The sequence below is a fragment of the Myripristis murdjan genome, chromosome 17 (genome assembly GCF_902150065.1).
Source record: "Myripristis murdjan chromosome 17, fMyrMur1.1, whole genome shotgun sequence".
In the NCBI taxonomy this organism is placed as follows: domain Eukaryota; kingdom Metazoa; phylum Chordata; class Actinopteri; order Holocentriformes; family Holocentridae; genus Myripristis; species Myripristis murdjan.
In genome coordinates, this window is record NC_043996.1 from 16,690,901 (window position 1) to 16,716,110 (window position 25,210).

At 41.0% G+C, this 25,210-nt stretch overlaps 1 protein-coding gene and 1 pseudogene across 1 annotated transcript; both read right to left on the minus strand.

Moving 5' to 3' along the window:
* Positions 1-3,431: 3,431 nt before the first annotated feature.
* Positions 3,432-13,054, minus strand: map2k2b (mitogen-activated protein kinase kinase 2b). The gene is made up of 11 exons (XM_030074354.1): positions 11,974-13,054; positions 11,597-11,807; positions 11,311-11,457; positions 10,244-10,321; positions 9,978-10,029; positions 8,943-9,067; positions 7,737-7,950; positions 7,128-7,180; positions 6,800-6,861; positions 6,517-6,562; positions 3,432-5,192 (listed from the first exon to the last, which is right to left on the minus strand). The coding sequence occupies exons 1-11, from the start codon at positions 12,060-12,062 to the stop codon at positions 5,082-5,084; spliced, it is 1,188 nt and encodes a 395-aa protein (XP_029930214.1). The 5' UTR covers positions 12,063-13,054; the 3' UTR covers positions 3,432-5,081.
* Positions 13,055-13,982: 928 nt separating this feature from the next.
* LOC115374884 (solute carrier family 22 member 5-like) lies at positions 13,983-22,950 on the minus strand (annotated as a pseudogene).
* Between the last annotated feature and the right edge of the window lie 2,260 nt (positions 22,951-25,210).

The window sequence follows — 25,210 nt, forward strand, 5'->3', positions numbered from 1 at the left end:
TGCGTGTGTGTGTGTGTGTGTGTGTGTATGCGTGTGTGCGTACGTGTGTGAGAGAGAGAAAGAGAGAGATGTCTGCTGAGTTTCACCATGCTCAATTATGCAGACCACTGACAAGAATTTGTTTAAGAAAGTTTCTTTGCAGCAGATTTTGATTGGCCATATTGTTAAAAGTCCTGTGATATATATATATATATATATATATATATATATATATATATATATACAGTGGTTGAGGTGACCTTGCTATAAAAATCTTTTTCTACAATTTTAGTCATCACAGCACCCCAGGTTCATGATAAAACTCACAATCTCCCAGTATGAAAAATAATTTAAGACTGAACCAAAAGCTGCATTAATTGCATCATTCTGGTCTAATGGTGGTTAAATACTGTAGGTTTGGAGGGCAGAAAAATCCCTTCAAAATGTAGGTCTGTGGTGACTCACCACAGACAAGTTTTCATCACCGGTGAGAGTGAAAGAGCAGCTGGGCACCTTAAACTCAAAGAGGGGGTCATCAAACACACTAGACCACACTAGACAGATATCTCCCGTGGTTAACTCTACATTTTAGACATTGTTTGTGTGCATGGTCAATGTCCAGTTGTAGCCAGAAAGAGCTGACAGCTGTCACGTCGCTGTTTATGTGTGGGTGTGTGTGTATGTTTGTATGTGAAATACAGAGAAAGGGAAAAAAGCCAGAAAGAGAGACTTCATTTTGCACCATCTTTTAAGATCGACAACCATTCGGTGTGGTTTGGCCATGAGATGACACAGATTCAGAAATACGATTGGGTTCTTGCTTCTTATGAAGTGTATACTTGGTGGTTATATAAACAAGGCTGCAGTGTCAGTGTTTGTTTTGAGACTTTCTAGAGAAAACCTCAACTGGTTCGAGGGGAAACAACCTCACTAACATCTGTGCCGGCCTTTACGAGAACACTCAACCATCCACTTTGTGGTTCACACGCACACATGCTCATGCACACACTCAAATGCAGACATGCACTTGAGCACACCTGTATGCCATTAACAGCCTAACCTGCCTAAAGACAGGTTATTATGCTATCCTTGCAGCGCTGAATACATGTAGAACAAATTACAAGAAGATTTCACTTAGGCACAAAGATGAGCAATAAATGTGTAAAATTGCATCTGTAAAGAGAGGCGCAGTCAAGTGAGTCAGGCTGTGAGGGCAATACACATTCAGTGTATGCAACTCAGCTCTAGATAAGTTTGCAACAGGGGTGGGAGTGTTCAGGCAGTGTGAGCAGATCAACCCCATTATGACAAAACCAGTCTCATGTCACAGATTCACTGGCGAAGCTGCTACACCTGGGGAAAGACGGTGCACATATTCGCTATGGAAGTGATCCTATCATTTCTCTAGATGAAACATCAAACACTGTTTTGGTTGCTGCCTTTTAGAAAGTAGGCCAAACAGCACGGTGGCAAAACAACATCAAGGTGCACGGTAAGGCACAAGACACAAAAAGCTATATTTAGAGTGGAACTCCATTTTCCTAACCCCAAAGTGTGTACCCTCCTCTCCACCCACTCTTTCCTGGGCTCTCTCTTTCGCTATATGAGCCCTATTCCTCTGTAAATGGGTTACCCCCATGCAGCCGCCCACGCATCAGGTACAGTATGAAAACCTGGGGCATCCTGTTATGACTTCTGGTTTCCTGTTTCCTGTAAAAAATACAGCCCCCCCCTCACATGCACACACAAACACACTCGTACACTCCCCGAGTCCTCAGGGCCACAGAGCAATTCGGGGATAAGCTACAAACACCCTACTCCAAAAATATTTTGTGTATGTCTATACTTATAACCCTGTACTCAATAAAAATATCATACTGACACTTTGATTCACTACAAATGAAACTTTTACTCCTTTGTTTATTCACAACAACAACATTTAATATTTTAGCATATTTTATGGGCTGAGTACTGCAGGCAGCAATGCTGTTTATAGTGGCTCCAGTGTTCGGCCCTGTGAAATATACACAAAGCTGCAGCACAGCAAGGAAACCATTAGGCTGTAAGGTGACAGGAGCAGCTGTTTTCCCCATTCTTCATAAGATTAATTTGTTTTTATTTCATGTATACATTTTCTCATTTTATGTGTGAGAGGAAGATGTACAAGTACCAAGGGACCACTGAAACAGCAATAACAGCGGTGTGTGCTCGTGTGTGAACTACAGGCCCCGCCGTTTGCCAAAAATATCAAAATAACATTGTTTGTGACACATGACATGCTGCCACTGCAAACCCCCTGCCAGGATACCTGAGCCTCTCTCTGCATCGCTCTCCCCTCCCTCGACATCACTCTCAACAGGGGTCAGCCACATCACTCTTAATGAGCAGAAATCTTTCTCCCTTCCTGTGGTGGTTCGAGCTTGCCATGGTGAATGCTCAGTGATGGTGTACACTGTTAATCATCCTGCAACAAACTCACCCCCCCCCCACCCCCTCCTCCTTTTTTTTTTTTTTTTTTTTTTTACCCCCTTTCAATCCATAGCTTCAGTCTGCAATGAAACAGCATCTCTATCAAAGAATTCCAGCATAGTGTTTCACTGCATTATCCATTCATCTGACTGTTCATATCTGCTTTGGATGTGCGCTGACGTCTTGTGTATATTTGATGTGTGGTTTACAGCAGCACTATTTACAAGATTTCAATCTTCTTTTTTTAAAAAAAAATGTCTGAGAAAAAAAACCCTGTTTGTTCGGTAGGGCCTTTACATTCTACGGACCCCTCATCACACCCCAGTTTATGAAGCAAGGAGAAAAGCACAATACCATCCTCTCCTCTTTTTCCTCATTTTCAGCTCATCTTCCCCTCCCCCTTTCTTGCAGATTGGAATTCATTAGCAATCAAAGAGCCACTGACAAACGCCCAATCTTAATTACCCTCTCATTTGCATATTTGCATATTAATGACTGCAGACTTTGCTGTTTTTCTGCTGCAGTAGAGTCCCCCCTCCCTCCCATCACCACCCCTTAGACTTAACCACGCCGCACATACTGCAACACCGTATCTTTCTCCCAGCTCAAGGCCTTCCCTTCTCAGTTGTCAGACATTCAAGGAGACATTTCAGTATCACTTCAGATAGCAGCCAAACAGATGAATCACTATGCCCTTCATTTATATGGACTGTTGTGATGCATTTCAAAGGTGCTTTAGTTTACAGGCCTGTTCTCTGAGAATGTATAGCATTTCATCTGGTGGCAACAATGTATACACAGTACACAGGGCAGTCTTTAGATGTTTTGCTATTTTTGGTTGGGTATGTAACATCATGGTAATTTACCATATCACACTACTGAGGTCTTACTGCTGAGCACCTAACGTGCTTCCCCCTTGTGGTGAAATGAGTGCATAACTAAGAGGTACATGAAAAAGATACTTGTGAAATGAAGACATCGTGTTCACATGTGACAATACATACCATTTATTTGACAATTATGACTTTATAAAGACAAAGCTCTTGATGGTTTTACCATAAAAACCACATATCTTTAAACCGTTATTGAGAGGAGGAAACACACAAAGAGAACAAAACAAAGGAGCGAAAGGCCCTCATCCTGCCAGAACACAGGATGCACTTTCATGGCAAAACCATGTCCTGATGTTTACATAATAACATACACATATAAATTACCATTTGTATTCATCTCAAGACTGCTAAGTGTCACCATGCAGCTTGCTCAGAGATAAAAGCAGTCTTGTTACAGCAGGTACTGACTAGGGCTGCATTTCTATTATGGTCAACAACTGCCTCTGCTCCACTGCAGCTAATGTGAAAGAACCAGTACAAGCTGAGGATGCGGCTGTAAGTTGCTGACAAACAACCCCAAAGTACAATAAGAGCAGAGGGTGCATTCCAGGTTGTAACATTTATGCATTTGTTTTTGCTTGGGCATGAGGTTCATGCTAAAAATGCTTGCAACATTGTGCTTCACCCCAAGACATTTCAAAATTTGTTGAATCCAAGGACACATATAACCAAGAACTAAAATGAAAAACAAAACAAAACAAAAAAAAAAAAACAAGACTGTCTAGAGTCAGTCTTGTCCTGCTAAAAGAAAACAAAGGAGAAAAAACCCACCTGCCACAGAAAACAAATGCATCCTTACCAATCTCAAAGTGTTTGCATAACAGACATGAAAACAAATTCCTATATGTCGCCATCTGTACACATGTACAAATGCCTACCAGTGATTGTAATAATAATAATAATAATAATAATAATAATAACTTGGATAATGTACTGACATGCACTCCCGCCATGAGCCTTAGAACACTTCAGATCAATTTAGACAGGACAATGAAAAAAAGCAAAATGGCAATAAAAACATCTTACAAAAATATTAAGTGCAGCTGTTGTACATGTGTTTGTGTTACGAAATATATCTCCTCGAGTTCTGTAACAGAGTACGCACAACCACTTTTTGTCACCGCTGGATAGTGGGATGGGGACAAATAAAAGCTTCATGGCATTAAGATGGCCATGTGACATAAAATGGCTGGGCAGTGCTGAACACTAGGCATGGTTGTGACATCTGTGACAAACTTGAGAACTCCTCCTGCAAAATGTTGGGGTTTGTTACGGGTGAAAGATTCCAACCTAGCAGCTATCGATATGATGACTCCCACATAAGTGATTTAAAGGCCCAACATCCAGAACCAATAATACATCAGTTATGACCAGTGTCCTCTATGTTGCTATTATAACATTCAGAGGAAATGTGGTACAATCAATTTAACAAGGAATTCATTGTCATTGTCAACAGAATTGTCAACAGAGGCGCTGTAGACTGATTTTCAACAAGGGGTGTTGATTGCAGATTATTTTTTTTCCCTCCTGACATGGTTGGATGATCAACTGGCTTACAGATCAGCAGAGCTGATTTGATAGACGGAGCCTTCAGAGGTTCACCTGAGGGAGGAGGTTAAGGTGTATACGTGTCTGTGTGTGTGTGTGTGTGTGTGTGTGTGTATGGTTTCAGGCAGCAGCTTGTGTACGTCTGTTTTTATGTATACATACTGTGTGCGAGAGCGTACTCGGAGTGTGTGTTTAGTCTGCAGTGCGCGTGGGAGTGCTAGGTTGGTTCAGCCCCATGGTTTTACAAAGCCAGCCGGCAAAGTCTACCTCCTCCACCTCGGACCGCTTGATAAACGTATGGTTCTGCAACACAACAGACAATCACGTATAAATAAGACACTGGACCCAGAGTTTTCACAAAGACTGTACGTTGTCAAACATATTCTGAAAAATGCAGTCTAACAAAGCAATGAAAAGTTAGAACATCTGAGGGTTATTTCACTTTAAATGTCAACCAGAAATCTTTAAAGGCAGACAACGCAGTGTCAAAGGGGAAGGTTTCTGTGGTGAAGAATGATGAATGCCACTGAATTCTCACAAGAATGCCACACATTTTTCTTTCTGTATTTCAAATAGTGCCAAAACACAACACTACCTGCTGCTCAAGTTTGGTTTCTTTGCTGGTAAATCAAGTTTCTATGATGTAAAATTTATACAAAATACATAACTGCACTTTTTGCGTGTATTGAGCACTGGAGGTGATAACTGTAAAACTTCAACCGATCTGAAGTCATCTTTTCAGTCGCTCTACTCCCACTCCATTCTGCCCACGTGCTCTTATGGTGTCTGAAAGCGTGCACAGAGCAGAGAACACTTTCATCCTCATGCATGTGTGTGTGAGAGTCTGTCAACTCTGTGGGGTCCACGAAAACCCTCTGTGGTTCTCACTTCCCAAGAAGCATGAGCTGCAATTACGCAATGTAGGGCCCTATGACTTTCCATGATGTAGAGAACACTGACAGAACTGTGGCATTTGATAACATAAAAGGAATCAACTGTAAAATACAGAATATCATGGAATCTGCCAAAATGTGGATGCAGTTCATAAATATCAGGGTTTCCCCTACTATTATATTTTTTTTTTACTGTGCCTAACTCTAAGTGGTGCAACATGGGCAGTTTCAACACTACTGAAGCACTTTCAATTGATTAAAAAAAGTGCCATGTTGTGTTGCAAATTCACTGATACTGATTACATTTTGAATATTTTTTTATTGAATTGTTGAAATTTTATTCATCCACCACATGATTAGACCGTAAAACACAGAATTCAGAAAAATTAAAGACAGAAAACAGAATTTGGGAAAAAACAAAATGGATTCTAAAAAAATTTAAACAGATTTCATAGGGCCCTAAATATACTGCAGGATAATCAGCTATGATGCATAATATATTTCATAGGGTCCTAATTAGTAACGTTACACTAACGTCACTGTGTTTAACCAAACTGCAGGACTAGTAGGGCTGGACCCCTGAGGTAAATCTGACTTTGGTGTCTAAAGCCGTCCGACATGGCAGGTGTTATCAGGGCGGTAACTGGAACCAGTGTTACGCACTGAGTAAAGTCAAAAGAGGGAGCTTTAATTCAAACGTGAATCACAATCTAACCGAGGAGTCACATACTCACCATCAGCATTTTCAGGTCAGCCCTGTCTGCGGGGTTTTTGATGAGACTAGAAATACACAGGAGAGAGTCATCGTTTGGCAGCCACTGTATCCAGCCATCCGTTAAGTTCTACACAAAACACTCCCTTACATTACTTTTAATACTTCTGCCTGCCATATGTATACAGGAAAAATACACATACTACTCTGCACAATTTGTTGTGTTATGTGTATGTACTGCAAAGCGACAACAGCACATTTTTAGTTAGGTGATTTTTTCTTAACACAGACAAAGGGTGACTTACCACTTTGTCACAAAATCCTGGAAATCAGAGGTGAATACTCCATGTGGTAGTTTGGGAGGGGGCTGAAATTCAAAGGAAGACTTAAATGAGTGTGTAATTATACCACTGACTGAGCACTGAGTGACTTCCCCTGTTTTACAACAATTTTTAAGACATCCCTATTTGAAATCACTATTTGATTAAACCACAGGGTGCCTGTGACATTCTTCCTGAGCTGTTACCTCTGAATAGCTAGAAAGAGCGGAAAGAAGTGGTTTATGGAATTGGTGGGCAATTTAGCTCAATTTCAAATTGTTCTTTGCAGAATTTAAGCGTACTTGTTTCTTACCTCATTGACTATGTAGTCCAGGAGCTCAAAGATGGCCATTACAGGGCCGTGACCTAGACAGAAGGCAGAGGGAAAAGGAGTTTCAAAGTCACAATCAGGACTGTGACATGTAGTCTTAGACACACACAAAAACAACAACACAAACACACACAAAACCCTAACATTTCAATGCTTTGCATGGCAAAACTGTTATTTTAAAACACCTGTTTTACCCAGCTAAATCACAAAATGAGGCTACAATAGAGTAGACTGGACTGTCCCAATTGAAACCTTGTAGATCTGCCCTGTTTGCTCAAATTAAACTGTCAGGTATGCACGTGTGTCTTATACAGTTACATTTGACTGCAGCAAGCCGGTGCTCTATCCACAGGAAAACAAACTCACCAATGTCAGATTATTTAGTATCTAGCAGTCACACACTGGCTGAGTGGTTGTTAAATATGAGTGCACTGTGTTCAGCTTACTGACAACCCACTTGCATGATTTCTCTTACTGTCATTAAAGGCTGCCAAAGTGCCTAGGCCAGTTTTAAAAAGGTTTTCTAAAATGTTACTAAACATTGTGTGGAGAGAGACAGAGTGTGTGAATGGGTGTGCATATATTGCTCACCGCTGACAGGTCTGCCGGGTGGTCTGGGTCTGGGTGAAGTGCTGTGTGACTCTCCCTCGGCACCATCCAAGATGGGTCGTCCAAATATGGCCTCTAGTTCTTTAGCGTCTGGAGGAGGGATGGGGTAGCGTCCAATTGACAGCTCCACAAGGGACAAGCCCATACTCCACACGTCTGACTGCACAGAATAGTGGGTTCCCTGCAACCTCTCAGGCTGCACAAAACACACAGGGAAAGATGTTGGCATATAATCTGTGACTGATTACTGCTCACTATTTCAGAGATGATCAGTTATATAAACAAAAATGATCAAATAAGACATTAACATACTGAACTTGTTCAGACTTGTGTCAGTGAACTAGACAAGTTCTTTACTAGAATACCCACTATACTAATCAGGTTGACATTAGATTATTGATGAGTGTGTCCCACAGCAGGCCAGCGGCCACACAAAATCATGAAATGGTATAGGGGAGGGCGATATAGACTTAAGATAATACTACAACATTTCACGCTAATTTGCAGTAACAATATTAAAGACAATATAAAAAAGAAGATAACTACAGTGTGTTTCACAGAATGACACTGTACACTGTAACTGAAAAAGTACTTAAGCCTAATTTCTTAATTCTAGTTAAACCTCCATCTTAATTTAGCGTAATTTTTCACTGCTCACCTTGCTTGCCACCCACCCACCCAAAATACAGTGTGTGATGTGAAACTAATGGCAGTAAAGGGAAAACCTGAAAGGGTTTAATTACAGTATATTTGTGCAGCCGGTGATATACCTGGGCAGAGTGGAAAACACTGAACTAATTTCTGGCCAGAGGCTGACGCTGCTCTGTTTGTTTTTGTGGTGAGAGAAAGCTGCAGGCTGTGTGGTGGGGTATGCAAAAGCGTCAGCATTTCATCCTGCTATTTTGCTGATATAATAACACTTTTTCATGTACAAATTTATACCAGTATTATCATGAACGATATGACATAGCACAGCCCTAATATGGTGCATGAATACGACTAGCAGTTCCTCCCAGACATGACACAAGTTAGGTTAGACACAGGCTGCTGCCATGAGAGTGGTGACAAGAGAGCACGGAACGAAGTGCTTACACGTCAAATAATCCAGATTTTGGGGTCAAACGTGCTTGGGCACGGCATGAATAGGGTAATGTGAGTAGCCTCTTAGTTGAGAAAGGGCCAACATACCGACATATAGGATCTTGTCCCCACAAAAGAATTGGCCATAGAGTCAATGAGCTGCCCGCTGACACCAAAGTCACACAACTTGATCTCCCCACGTGAGTTCACCAGTATGTTTGAGGGCTTCACATCTGGGTGGAAAGTGAATATGTTGGAAAAACTGAAACAGACACGACATGCCAGTGTGCAAGAAAGTATTCTGAATACACAGGCAGAACAAAAACAATCATAATAATATACAACAACACAAGTAATTTAACAATTTATACCATGACTTGGAGCGGTTTTCAAATCTGACTGTGCACCAATTTTTAAAGTAGTGTCCATTATCAATAGCTTGGCAACATTTGGAAACAGACCAATGTGCTGAACCATCAGATAAACAGTGATCAAGTAATACATATATTTTGCATCTTGAAAAGAGTGGGACCAAAGATTAATGGTTCCGCCCAGTTAGCTACTAACTATGCAAATTTCAAGACATCATTCAAGACTTACTCAGCTATTACTCAGCTTACAAACTGTATTACATAGCTCATCTAACAAAAGTTAGTTTGAAGTTGCCCACAAACTGTGTTTTCCAAAAGGATATTTAGTAATTATGTGACCAACTCAGCTTAAACACATCAACAGTTAATTTATCAGTGCAAGGAAAAATTAAATAGTTGTCAAATAAATGAACTGGATAAAAACATCTTTGCTGAGATTTTTTTTAAAAAATTCATTTTGTGTATTTCCACTAACTGACTAGCAGACTTTATCAGTTCATTAGTAGAGATGCTTCAGCAGTGGCTGCAGTTGCCTGGCACAAAAGAGAGGCTGATACAGCAAAGGGACTATTTTTGCCAAAAACCCAGTGGTGACCACAGCAAAAAGGCCAATGAACAAGTGCCAATTGACAATTTTTCATTTTTTAATCTTTGGCAAGTGACCATGGTATAAATAGGATAATATTTAAAGGTGTGCTGGTATAAATTTCATACATAACAGAATGCTTTAACTGGGTGAAACTTTAATGATCTCCACAGAAAAAATTGGTACCTCTGTGCATAATCTGGTGTTTTTCTCTTAGGTAGGCAAGACCTCTCAAAACCTGTTTTGGAAAGGGGAGAAAATACAAAAGCTGATCATTATAAATAATCTCAATGTACAAGCTATAGTTAGAACAAATCAGTTGTGAGAGATTACTGACATGTACTCTGAAGAACAAAAAAACAAAACAAAACTGAATTTACTAAACAAGATCCATATAATGGACCATCACATAATATTATAATATTTGTTGCAGAGGATAATCATATACTTACAGCAATGCTGACTTTGCCCAGGATCTCCTCTGGGATCCTCCTGGCCTCCTTCAGCACCTGGTCCAGAGATCCACCATCCTGTACAGCGGGGGAAAGAAGAAAGAGGAGGACAGGACAGGTTGCACACTGCTGCAAGTACACCTTGTCTAACATGGAATTCCAAAGAATCACATTTATTCTTACTCAACAAAACCCGATCATGGTTTATGCAGAAATTATGAAAGCAGTTACAGCTCAGCTAAATACAGATAATGTGGTACTGCTTTTGGGAAACCTTTCCAGGACAAGAACTCTTTTTGTAGGGACTCATTCCATGATCGTAATTATTAACTGGCAAAAAAACAAAAATCCCACTGTAAATCCTTATCAATTGACTGTGCTTCTGTAGTTCTGAAAACCAAACCTAAACCTTTTACTGACACATACTGTACATAAATGTTATATTTCTGCAGTCCTGAACTGGAGGAAAAAGCCTGAATGCTGGTGCTGGTTGCAAATCAGGTGGGTTAAGTCAGGGGGTGTTGTCCTGTTTGTTGAAAAGTTCTGGGCATGTAAAGTCCTTTGAGAGTGTAAAAAGTGATACTGGGCTGTAAATGAGCTTGAACATACATCACGAGGCCAGTCACAGGTCGACTGCGCCTGAATTTCACTACAGGTGTGAAACGTTTCGAAATAAGTAAATTATCGCTTACAAGACTGCACTTTTTAACATGTGGTGACATGAGTTTAGACAACTATTCTGATCACCTATCATGCACCAACCATCCCTCTCAGGAGGAAGTGTTGCCTAACAGCTAGAAGACCCACCCTTCAACCCGACAAGCCAGGTTGAAGCCCTGTCTCAGCAGACATCCGCCCTGCCAATGTGTGTCAGCAAGACACTGCATCTCGACCAGCTCCAGCTACACTGTTCTGTATCTGACCCTGCACTCTGAACTCTCTGTGGTGGGTGGGCTGGTGGGGGCAAGAGGAGAGAATTTAACTGCAGTGATCAATAAAATGTAACATTACCATACTATTATCATCTTCTACCACTTCCCTGAATACATGCATCACCATTCTCTCACCATGTGCTCCATGCAGATGCTGATCTCTCCATCGCTGTAGAAAGCTCCATAGAAGCCCACAATGTAGGGAGAGTTACACTCATGCAGCACCTGAAGCTCTCTGATGATCTGGTTTCTGATGGCAGGTTTGATTTCTAGATGGATCAGCTGAACAGAGACAGAGGCTGATTACTCAATTGGCTATTTACAACAAGGTTGGAATGCCTCCTTTTTGTTCACCAAAATGTATATGGCACAATTTACACTCATAGAAACTGGAGGTTAATTTCAATCACCAGGGGCTCACCTTTCTAGCCATGATCAGGCCTGAGGGCTTGTGGCACACCTTGTTGACTACTCCTCCGTTGCCAGCGCCCAGCTCACAGATGCGGTGGAAATCATCGTCTTTCAACTCGCCTACCTTGGCCTTCTGGGTGAGGAAAGCCTCCAATCTTTTCTTCTGCTGCTCATCCAGATCCAACTCTTCCAGCTTTTTTTGGAGTGCTTCTAAGTTGGCCCTGGAAAGCACAAAGGAGGGATAAGAGAAATAATAACACACCTTCTAAACTCTGTAATGACTGCCATGCTTGTCTGCTCTTGCATATATAGGACAGTACAGTGAGAAAAAAAAAAAAAAAAAAAAAAAAAAAAAAAAAAACCCAATAAGCCAGCGATGTAACTTACTCAGATGCAACATCAATGTTGGTAGAGGTGGATAATCCATCGCCAGTGGGAGCAATGTTTAAGGGTACTGGTCTCTTTTTAGGAGCCATGCTTACTTCAGGACAAACTCCAGACTAGTCTCAGCTGATGTGTCTTTACTTGCTAATGTTAGAAATGGTGAGTTTACAGCTGTCAGTAAGTAATGCTGCCCAGCAACTTGTACTTAAAGTCTCTCCCGTTTGTCTCGTTAGTGTACAACTAGGAGCGGAGTGGCAGGTGGTTAGGCGATGTAATTTGGGATCACAACAACAACAGCAACAACAACAACAAAAAAACTATTTCCTATGCTAACGCTAGGCAAAGTAGCAAAAAAGCACAGTGGCTTGCATGCTAGCAAGTTAGCCACCTTCCAAACGATACACGTACACTTCCCAAACCACGTTTGCTGAGAAAGTTACGTAGGATGAGGAAGCTAGCTGGGGTTAGGGCTAAGCGAGTTAAGTTACAGGTTGAATACTTCACACTAGGTTGGCCACAGGCACTGCTCAAATTAAGATCAGCTACTAAACAACGCAGTCAACGAAACAGCAAGTTAGTTAAGCCCAGAGTGGTGCACTGGTAGCTAGTGTGCTAATGTAAAGACAACGTTAGCTGGTTGACAGTGTTGCAAATAATAAGACGCAGTAAACGGTGCTTAAACTGGTTAGCACGCCAGCTAGCATTATGATGTCTACAGTCCAATGAGTGTGAATTAAAGAAGAAGAAAACACTCCACTACGTTAAGCAGCAACTTAACGGCAAACAGAATAAATTTGAAAGCACATCCATCACCAGCAGTTTAGCTAGCTAACTTCATCTGGCTAGCTGTTGCATGATAGTCCCACTGTCACACCGTGCAGCTGACGAGAGAGCGAGCCACTGTTGTCGTGTCCAACAGCTCGCAGGGCAGTCTACCACCCCGGTGTGTTTTTGACAGAGGTGCGGGCCTAGTCGGGTGGTAATTTATTTGTTTTTCCTCGCCCTTGTTCCAACTGGCGAGTGTGCGGCGAGTCCTACAGTCGCTTGGGGGCGCGGCGGAGTCCAGCGGCCCTCAGCAGCCGCACAGCGCCGGGTGCAGCGTCACGGACAGTCTCGCGAGAACTCCGCCGACGTCAACAGTGAGGTGAGTGCCGTCAGCAGCGAGGAGTCCAGTGCCTCAACTCATGTTGGTATACTTTTTGTCCTAAACAAACAAACAAACAAATAAATAAATAAATGCAAAAACTAAAGAAAACAGCCCACGGTGTGGGAGCAAAGTAAACAAATTGAGCATTAATGCACCGCTTTGGTTGAGTGTGAAGTTTCTAATAATGCAAGGAATCAATGATTAACATGATTCTCGCCATAAAGATGTTATTTGGCAGTTTTATTCTGATAATACAACAGTTAACTTACTTTTATAAAGGGAAGTGTTAAGTTACACAGATCCTTTTGCAGGCTGTGTTGGCTGAGGTAGAATGACACTGTAGAGTGGCTATTTTTGGTCATTTTTATTGTAGGCTAAATCAAATTGTTTTGATCATTAAATCCATCTATTGAGTCTTGTTGTATGTTGAATGAAATTTGTGATACCAACTCTTCCCTTTAAATTGATTTGTTTGGTGTTTCAGTTTCCAAACAATAGCGTCTCAGTTCAACAGGGGGCAACTGAGAGACATTTTCATTCTGTATGCTTTTTTTTTTTTTTTTTTCTCTATCATTTATATGCTATGGACCGTTTTGTGATTCTGAAATGAAATTTGAACTGAAATTACCAGCATTACTTTGAAAAAACAAAAACAAAACAACAACAACAACAACAACAACAACAACAAAAAAAAAAAAAAAAAAAAAACACCCTAGATTACAGGTACCCATAAATTACCCTTTATTTTGTCCGTTTTAATTGATTGATTAGTCTTATTACAAAGACAAACATGGTGAAACTAACTTCTTTAGTGTTCATCCTGATAATGAGTTTGTGATCATATAGAGACTGTAGGGATGTTTTTATTTGTGAATGGTGTTTACATAGCTTTACAGACTGATACAAATCTTTACAGTGTATATTTACTGTAGTCTGTAGTATCAGTCTGATGGTGGGTTCCTTTTAAGAACATGAAACATATTAAGGCAAGTAGTTGACATCAGATAGGTAGGTAGATATTTAGTGGTAGACTTTACTGTCCCTGCAGAGAAAAGCGGCCCAGAGCAAAGTATGCAATACAAAATATGATCAAACTTAGGCCCAATGAAAGGGCTAAAATACAGAAAAATACAGTGTGTGAGAAATTAAATGAAACAGTCTGCTTTTTTATTTAACACTGCACCACCACTATAGTTACACACCTGCCTGAGCCACCATAACTACCTACAATATAATGTGGCCAAAATGAGGACATGTGTTACAAACATATTCAAATGAAACAAAGCTTATAAGACTTAAATAGCACCGTATTAATGTAAGACAATAGTCTGAGCATGAAATTTTGACAAATTACTACATGTGCTGCTCAGTGGTTTTATAACATGAGATCACAGAGCCGGAGGTGAATTCAAACTCATAACACTCACAGTTAAATTTTTCACTATAGTGCATCTCTGTCAAACCCACAGGGAGATCTGTCTGGGTTTGCTGTGGTTCGGGTGCCTTCTGTTTCAAAGAAAGTGTCTGATATGAACAATATTAATGACATTCATTCGCATCAGACAGCGACTTGAAAACACAGCGCTGCGTTTGTTTCATGGGTGTTGTCTTTGCGTAATCCTTGTGGCTGTGCAATTTTCTGTCAGCAGAGGGCGCTGCCACACAGCAGCTGATTTCGGCACGGCTTGTCGGCGGAGCTGCTCGTTTCCTTGCAGTCCTGCGACTGGACTGTGGCAGTTTCTTTTGGCGACCAGCAGCTTTAAGATTATATGAGAGAAAATGAGAGCGATAGCGTTACAAATGCACTGCGCTCAGTGTAAAAAATGACAAAACACAACAGAGACACAGATAGATAAATCTGATCTTATAAACAGAATTTCTTCATGTGACTTTTGGATTTGGGACATTTTGGATCACATACTGCATTCACCACATTTGACTTGTTTTGAGCAATATTTCCTATCAACATCGTATGTTTGAAATCAGAGCCTGGTTTAAGTAATAAAAAGGCAGCTGCAATTTAACCTCAAACCAGCTCTTAATGTCATAGTTACTCTAAACAGTGTAAAATAACAACTGCCCAAATTAATGCATCAGTCACAACAAACTGCTGTGTGATATTCACTATTCAATTTTTTTTTTTTTTTTTTTTTTTTGTGAACCTTTCAGACAGCTGACAGGCTCTTGTGGCGCTATCCCGTTGCGGTGACATACCCTCTGATGGGTTTGACCTGGCTGATGTGGTCGGGGAGTTTGGAGTTGGTGGTATCTGGCAGCAAGAAGCTCACAGCAGCAGCTATGAGGCTGATTGCACCAAATACAATGTAAGGCAGGATCTTGCTGTAAACCCCTGCAAACAGAGCAGAACACACTTCAATGACAAAATGTATTTTTTTGCCCCCACAATACACAGTTTCAGCCTACATTCATTTTTGACAGTTTATGATTTATTACTAGCAGCATGCAAATACAACTAACACAAAAATGCTGTGTAATTTATTTGCTGATGCACATATCTCATTGAAAAGTTGGAAAACTTACCTTTTTGGAATTTTTCAAACACATCTTAACTCCAAAAATACAAATCTGTTTTGCTTCATTGTTTGCATACATCATGGATTCTTCAATTTTAAGTTTATTTTTCTTATTTCAGTTAGTTTTGGGGAAGATGACATTGATGGTGTGTGTTCGTTAATTACACTGGCATTAATTACATTGATAGATCTTTTTTTGTACTCTAGTGCTTTTGCACACTAGACTTTTTGTTTTCTTCATTTTTAGTCCCTCAGACTTTCGTGAGTGAGTATCGGTGGATGAATGTTATGGCAAGTAGTTAAACCGGTTTACAAGGGCATACAAAGAGTACTGGCACTCAATCAGTTTTTCCTGGGGCTGTAGACACTTTTGAAAATGCTGAGATACATTTGTCCTGCCATAACATACAAGATAAGGAGAATGTCTCAAGCGCCGACTTTGCCAAGTCAAACATCCATGTCTGCACAAAGAACCACACTGTTTAATTTGAGGTCATATTCAAATAGTTTCTGTACCCATTTAAAAAAAATTTCAGGGTGTGTCCTTGCAAACACTGATTGGAAAGGAAGGAAACCACAATGGACGCATTGCCACAGGATCACAGGGCATATGCAGCTCGACAGACAACATTTCCCTGTTACACTTATGCAACACTTGCAGTCTGCAATCCACCGGATCAAACCATGCAAACACATGACAAACTGCATGGAGAGTCAAACAGGTCTGTCTCTCACAGTGAGGCGATGGTGCAAACTAAGGAGCCGCCCGTGGTGATATTTTACTGACGTATAAGCAGAAGTACTGCTGTAAAAATCTAGTTAAGTAAAAGCAAAAAGAACCTCATTTAAAATGCACTTGGAAATAAATTAGAACCAGATTCCTCTTCATTGATCATTGATCATTTCTACTCTGTAATGGATATGATTTAAAATGGGAAGTACAATACTCAAGCAAAAATGTACTTGAGTAAAAGTAAAATTTTGCTCGAACATGCACTCATGTACGTGCAAAAGCACAAACAAACAAAAACACACATACCTAGGTAGACCACATAGGGAGAAATGATGCTGCCTACACGTGCTGCTGTTGAGGCCACTCCCAAGCCCATGTTCCTGACCACAGTGGGGAAGAGCTCAGTGGCAATCAAGTAGATAGAGGAGTAGGCCCCGCTCACACCCAGCTTTCCAAGCAAGGCAAACACCTGGGACATGACAGGCATATCTGAGGAAACACAGAAGGGTGTCAAACTGGGCACATAAAGCTTCACAAAATGCACCGAGTCGTCATGTTTTACCCAACAACTTGGTTGATACTGTACTTAACACATATTATTGTCACTATGATTTTAGCCCTAAAGAATATTCAAACCTTCAGGAACCAGCTTGATGATTAGAAGCGTGATGCTACAGAGCAGCAGCGTGGAGGGGAGGATTGTGGGTCGCGACACCCTGATTGATCAGCAGCCAGACGGCTACAGAGGCTACAATGTCGATGGCTGCAGAGAAGAAGCTGTTGAGGTAGGCATTTCCCCTCATGTTGCTAGTATTGAGAGATAGTCCATAGAAGACCATGGTTATGGCAGCCCTGTGGGAGGAGGAGATCCGCAAAAACAAAGCTGGGTAAACATGGCGGGAATGTTTAAGAAAGCACAAGGATTTGATCACTATTCAGATGGGAAAATGTTACAATACGTCAATCCAAACCCATTTAACGTGTGCACAGCTGTCACTTTTATTCTATTTTATTCGATGAGCAAGAGTACTGAAGGTCCTCCTCATTACCAGAATTGTGTAGTTGTTGCATGTTGTAGTACGATTAATACACAGTTCTGCTGAAAGAAAACACACACTACAAGGATTGAATGTGTTTATTAACATGGTGTTTTAATGGTGTGTGTCTTGCAGATGTTGGAGCGGCCTCTCAGCAGTGACTGACTGGAGACTGGCCCTGTAAAGACGAACATACATTCAGTTTTGGTGAGCACATGTGTTTTTGTTTTATTGTGCTACAATATTTAAACGTTAAAATGGCAAAGGATTGCACAGTGTTCAGTGAATGTGCAATGATATGAGGGTGTGTGTAGTTCACTGACCTCTGTGTCTCTTTTCCGGGGGTTTTGAGCAAAAAAAAAAAAAAAAGTCCCAAGGCCACTGAGCACCAATTTAAAGGCTCCGGGAGATACCATGTTGTAATTAGTGCAGGGGAAGTGTGGTGCTCGTTAATCTGCAGTAGCTCTTCTGTGATAAAAGTGTAGTGTGTAGCATGGATTAACTTCATGAAGTTGATGTAAAGGGTTGTATATAACATGTATTTTGGTGTTTATTCTTGTAGGGTGTTTATTATGTTGTTAGGTGAGAACTAGATGTCCCTGTGTTGTGGTAGGGGTGCAGTTAGGGCCAGTAGCTGGCTATATAACACTGCCAGTAACATCTAGCCCTGCTGCTGTCAGCTGTGAGTGAGTTTTGATTCATGTGTCATGTTCTTCATTGGTGAAAATATACATCTGGTTGGTCTGCACCTAACCTCTGCTTCAAGCCTCTGCCTGTAAAGTCCAGCTGCTACACAGTCATCAAGATTTAGTAATTATGTTTTCCAAAAGCCCACTTAATTTCAGTTAACACATAACACCTGTAATTGGTCATGTTTAGCATTTTTCTAAACAACTGCTTAAACTGTCACTATCAGCTGTGCTTGCGACAGTGCAATGCCACCACTTAGCAGGTATGCATGATTTTTTTTTTTTTTTTTTAAACAGGACGGTGGTTTTCTGTCTGGCAATCAGTGACACTGACTGTGACAAAGTATTTGTCATTGATTTGATAAACATAACATTATTTGCAGTTATTAGTTTTGGTTGCAAAAATCAAATGAAGTAATATATACTGTATAAAATACATATTTAGGAAAGGTTATAGATGGGACAGGTGTAAATAGATTAGGAAGAACCCCACATTACCAAAGGAAGACGTTTAGAATTGTTATGTTCCTCATGTTAGTGGTCCGGACCAAGTCCAAAACATTATATGTCTGCTGCTCTTCTTCACCTCTGTTTTGCTTTATGACAAATACAAAGAGACACAGAACAGCCACATCAGATTGTAAATGCTACTTGCACACTGGAAAAGCACCAATTTGCTTCTTCCACAGTTATGCTGGCCCATGAATGCAGTTGTCAACACAGTTTGCAATTGGGTTAATAATGGATGGAGCAGCAAACCATTAGCTCCAGGCACTCGTCAGGCGTAAATATGACCTCAGGGGTAGGGACCCTGTTCTTCTTGGCAGCATTTCGTATGACACGTTCAGCGTCTGCAACCCGGCCTCTCTGCAAGAGCCAACGTGGAGACTCAGGAATTACCCTGAGGAGACACAAGTTTCATATATTTTAATGGGATGTTTATTTTGAGAAGCTGTAGCATCTCAGTGCTGCCGAGAGACTTGAATGTGTACCATGAATAATCAATAAGAACATTAACATCCTAATATTTAATAAGTTGCACAAATTGGAGAACTGTAACATATAACTCTATATAATAGATGGCATGCAGCCAATTCATCAACCACATTCCTTTCCAGCGCCAACTCTACCCTCATACCACACACACACACACACACACACACACACACACACACACACACACACACACACCCCTTCTGAATATGAGACAAAGCACTTCTCAGTCACATATTTATCCACGGATCACTCACTTACCACCACACTGGGATGTAGAGTAAGCCAGGGATGGCAGAAACAACTAGCAGCATCCTCCAGCCTTGAATGAGGTAGGCAAACAGAGGAAGGCAGGCGTAGCCGATGGCAAAAAATAAACTGTGGCCCAGCATAGAAAAGGTGACTCTCGCAGATTGGCTCAGGATCTCTGATGCTGACCCGGAAAAGAATCAAGGCATTAAAGTAAAAGAGAAAGCATTAGCCTATAGTCCAGCATTCGTACAGATCAGCATTTGACAAGCTCTAACACAAAAACCTACATATTAATTTTAGAAAAACAAAAATGGAAGCTCATTATTCAAGTCTGTAAAAGTTTGTTTTGTCAGCCAGGAACTTAAATTAACAACTTTCCTCTAATAATACGTGTGATTTGCTTTATGTCCTGTAAGACGCCACTTTTTCAAGTGTACAATAAATAGCTGAACATGGTTTAGAAACAGTAAACTCTGAGAACTTCTTGGGAAAACTGATTTGGCTTCATACAGAAACCAAGATCAGTCTGCTCTCTGTAAAATGAATTACTTGTCTGACTGCATGTCTCAGACATTAGCCATGGAAGTGCTAGTAGTAGTGATCGTGGGAATAATTCTGGTAGGAAGAGTGATAGCTACCCCTTTGATTAAATGTTTTGACTTTTGTGTACTTTTCTGCTGCTGAGGTAAGATATAGACAATACCATTTTTATGGGAGTCTTCACTTTGCTATTAAATTACAGAAATACCAAGCTGTTATCTCATAGCATTTCCAGAGTTTCATAGATGCTCCATGCTGAATTTTGATTGCCAGGTCTTGCCATGCAAATTTCAGTGTGACCGCGAATAGCTCCTTTTTCCTAATTTGAATATTTCAGTGATTTTTCCAGTGTTCATTTGTGATGAGGCCTAGGTGTATCAAGAATATTTTATGTTTTACTTTGAATCAGCTGTGTCTGCTACCACCATCCTGATTTTGAACCCACATGAAGCAATTTTGGTATTTTGATGATCTGATTTTTTTTTTTTTTTTTTTTTTAAATACAAAAATACAAAAATGTGAACATATTCAGATGGTGACAAATTTGAATCAACTTTAGATGTTTTAGTAAGGTGTTGACCCCCTGTGGCCTAGATACCATAAGTCTCTCTTGAGAGACTTGTGGTAGACAGAGATGTGGGACAGAGATGTGGGAAAAAGTGATGTGGTTAGATGAGTCATCCTTCATCATGTGCTGGACAAGTGGATGGGTGCATGTCTGGAGTTCACCAAGAAAACAAGACCATGATGCTTGACCCCGACAGAGAGGGGGTCCTGCTGTCGGGGTCAAACCACCAAATGAGAGAATATTTTTTGGAAGAATGATGTCCGAGCACTCCAGTGGAGTTCCAGAGACTTGTAAAATCTAAGCGAAGGTGCACTGAAACTGTTCTGGCAGCCCAACATCTTACTGCCACATTTTATGTTGTTTTTTTCCTTTAATTACACTGATTGACCCAATGGTGGCACCATATTTAAAATTCAAATCATCAACTATTACAAACATTTGATACATATTTGAGGCAGCAGCTGGAGGGATTTTGATGAAACTTGGGGGGATGGTGCATTCATCATCATTATTGTGATTGTTATTATTATTATTAAGGCAAGCAAAGGACAGCCTTGGTTTATGGCCACATTTTACCTTCACCCCTGAGCTCACAGTTCACACAATAGATGTTTTATGTTCACTTTTATGAACATATTGCAGAATAGAGAGAAGCAAGGATAGGACTGTGAACAGTGGAGGTGTGCACATGTTCTCTCACCCAGCACCAGTGATGTGATGTAATTTGATATCTGGGCTACTCCTCTCACACAGTTGATGACACAGAACATGACCCAACTGACTGAGGCGGCTTGGATCAAAGCAGAGATTGTCATTATGGCCATGGCCCAAAAAAACACTGGCTTTCTGCCAAACCTGGAAGACAGCGCACACAGGCATCACATCAACAGAGCATGTAGTTTGTAGAACATGTTATTAATTATTGTGGCATCACTGCAAACATCACATCATTTCATCTATGCTTGTGTTGCCACTGAACACTACTTTGCTTGTTCAGTTAGAAAAAGAAAAGAAGAGAGTAAACATCCTGAGCCAAGCCAAATAACAACAGGGCGTACACTGTATTTGTTGTTTATGTGATGTGTTCGCTTTGTTTTGGCTGCTGTTTCTACGCTAAGAGAAAGGTCATAGTGAAACGTGTTTATCTGATCCGGCAACCGTGTCAGAATTAGTGATACTGCTACTTCTGACACCTAAGAGATCCCAGAAAACAAGAGAGATACATAGTGTAGTTGGTCTGTCAGAGCCAGAGAAAACTGTGTTTCTGCAATGGTATGCAGGCTAGTGTCAGTGTACTTACCGGTCTGAGAGCTGACCACTGATGAAGGATCCGATCAGGACTCCTATGTAATATGTGGAGATGGAAAAGGGGACCTTCCAAGCATTTTCACAAACCAGATTCCACTGTACAGAGGAAAAGAGAGTTGGCACTTCCATGTGAATATTGCACCTAACCACATAAGCAAAAAGTTTAAATATTCTGAGCCCTGAGCAGGGACGGTCTTATCATTTCATTGGACTAAGCCCTGATAGCCAGAGAGACCCCACAAAAGACAAGGATATCGAGCAATATAAGGACCTTTTTCATACAAAGAAATGCATTTATTGGGAAAACACACCTATTCTTTACACTATAAAAAACAATCAGTACAGAGCCACCTCCTGCCCCAGTCAGGCTGTAATGCACTATTAGGAACCATGACTTTATGCTCATTTTCTTCCCTAAAATGAGAGAAGCTAGTCGGGTAGAAAACAAACAGGAAATTTTTGCTGACAACCTCTTTTTTGTGTGATGGTAATGAAAGGGTGGAGGAGGATTAATCCGCATCAAAACATGATGACTGACATTAAGTGTATGGATTGAAAAAGGTCGGGGTGTGCCAGGGAACTCCAAATTACTGAGTGTGCCCCTGTTCCTGAGCGCCGAGACAAGCCAATGACACTGATCTGGTCAAAAGTTGTCGCCTCTGTCGCTCAATTCAGAAATTAAGCCCCCTCCTTTACATTTTCAGAGGGATGACACACAAGAGCGCCCGCTTTGACTGTGACTGGAATCACCCCCATGCAATTATTTACTCTGTGCAACTTTAAGGTTATTCTGTGTGTTCAGGAGCCCACCTCAGACACGATAGTTGCGCTGTATCGCTCGGTGCTGAAGACCCATCCGTCCACACACTCCTCTGTCTCATTGCCAAGTCCCGCTGTCTCCGACGAGTCTCCGATCACTTTGTACCGAGAGCACATGTCAGGTCCGACCCAGCTACTCTGCTCATGAAAGGAGACCTCTGAATCTGTGGCATTCCCCGTAAAGTTCATGGACGGCTTGCAGTGGTGCTCGGGCACATACGCTAAAAAAACCATGGACAATGCCATGAATCCAGGGGGAATCGCACTTACAGCCATCAGTGCCCATATTGCAGTTTGAAAGCGACCGAAATCACCCAGGAACGATGTGATGTCATCATAGTCTCTCACCTTTGCGTGCATATTTTTATGGCTAATGGCCAAAACAGCAGCAAATTTGGGGAACTGGAGCGCACGTAAATGTGCTACCAAAAAAGCGCTGTGGTCCAACGCGAGATCTACGAGTGTGCCAAAAGTGTCGGGCGCATCACGTCTTCTACTGCCGGCGTGTTTCACCTCAGCAGGCTCTTCAAGTCTCATCAGCGCTTCAGAATAATAATGGAGACGACGTGGGTTAACCGGTTGCTCTGCCTGTCAACGGCAGTGGCTCCAGGGAGAGGAGTTGTTTCAAATATCGCTCAATTGTTTTGCGTCTATAATAAAGCTGACTTGGGAAGCCGCAAGCCGTACTTGCTGAAGCCTGAAAGGCCCATTATGGACTTACCCAACTTCAGGTTTTATTATTAGACGGGCAACACCCCTATACTTCACCGTTGGTTGTTGGCAAATGGTTTGCAAACTTGTTCAACTTGGTTTAGGTTTGGTTTACATTCCTTATTACATTCCTTATGTTCCATATGTGTATGTAGGCTATATCTGAATGTCCCAAAAAGTCACTTTTTTTTTTTTTTTTTTTTTTTTTAATTTAGCCATCATCAGGTACGTAGCTGTGTCCGAGTTTGTTCATTTGTTTCTTCTCAGCCTGTTAGCTCTTCTGTTGATGCTTTTCTATCACCAACCCAACATCAAAAGGGTGTGTATGTATGTATGTATATATGTACACACACTGTGTTTCCTTCTTTTTGTATTTTCCATAAGTGTTTTTATATGCATGATGCTTATATGCCATGATGATGACGATAATTAAAATTGCTATTATTATTACCATTATTTCCTTTTTGTACGCTTGTTTAAAAACACATACACATACTGAAGCGATATGAGAAAATCTGGTTTAGAATGTGGGGAAAAAGTTAATAAAAATTGTTTTGAAGAAAAAGAAAATGAAAATGATTAAAATAATAATAATAATAATCGTGGCCTATAGCTGAGTCGCTATAGGCCACACTAGTGTTGTCAAGGTTTACTGTGTTGTTATGTCTGGGATCTATGCAGTCAGAAATACAAAGATAGCAGTCGCATGGCATCACAGCAGAATGGCAGTTAAAAGGTGTGTATGCTGTGCTGAATTATGTTTGTAATGTGTGTGTGAGAGAGGGTTTGGTTTTTGTTTTCTGTGGGGGTGGGGAGGGTGTTGGTGGGGTAAAAACTGTATCTGGTTCATAGAAATGGAAATGTCTGTGGTATACCTTTTTTTTTTTTTTTTTTTTTTTTTTTTTGATGATGTCTGTGGTCAACATGCCAAATAATCGGACTCCCTTCATTAACAATAAATTTACTGTAGAATGTAGGGCAGTAGTGATATTTAATAAGGGGTAAGTAAAAGGATAGATTACTGAGGAGAAAGTGGGTGTGCTCCTCTATATCCTGTTGCTATAGGGTGATAGGTATGTATAAGGGAGAATATGGGAAAAATGTGAGCATGCATGTTCAGACTCATGCTTTAGACATACAACTCCATAATATAGCTACAGTTAGCAAGCGGCCTCCAGCAATGTTGCATTTATGTGTAAATCCACCACAAGATGGTGCAAGATAACTGGAAACAGTTTATATTGAGGGTGTCCTACCTATTGGCCATATAGGCTCTATAAGCTTTGCCAAGGAATGAAGTTTAATATGAAAACAAAATATGAACCACAACTGATATTAGCATATATTCAATATTCATATATTTCAAAAGTGTGTTTTTTAATCTGCTGCCAAGATAAAAGATATAAGGTGTTGAAATGAAAAATCGAGTGCCTGGAGTGCCCGGAGTTTTGTGTCTTGAACGCACCTGGAGCAGGTCAAACAAGAAGCATCCTACGTCTCCACATCTTCAGTGTCCCCTCCCCCTCGACATCACCACTAGCCATCAGTTGGCCAGTGTTGTAACCATAGCAACCGCTCTCTGTCCAGTGCACGGTGATGCCCTCTGACCCTTGGGGTGGTGACCTCTGGCCTGTGGGTCATCAGCTGGGGTCAGAGGGTCAGCTCTTGCTAGAGGACAGTAAAAGCACTTCACTGATTGGCTATCATTTGCCCTTTCGATACCCTCATCTATATAATTGGTGTATTGACCAACTATCCCTTTGCACATTGTATGTAACACCTTATCCACTTTACATCTGGTTAAATGTAGTAGGGAAGCCACCGTGTGTGATGTTTATGTGCCCGGTTAATTGCAAAAAAGTGTGTAATTTCGGTCCAGTGATGAATACCTTGCCCAGTTTACCTTCCT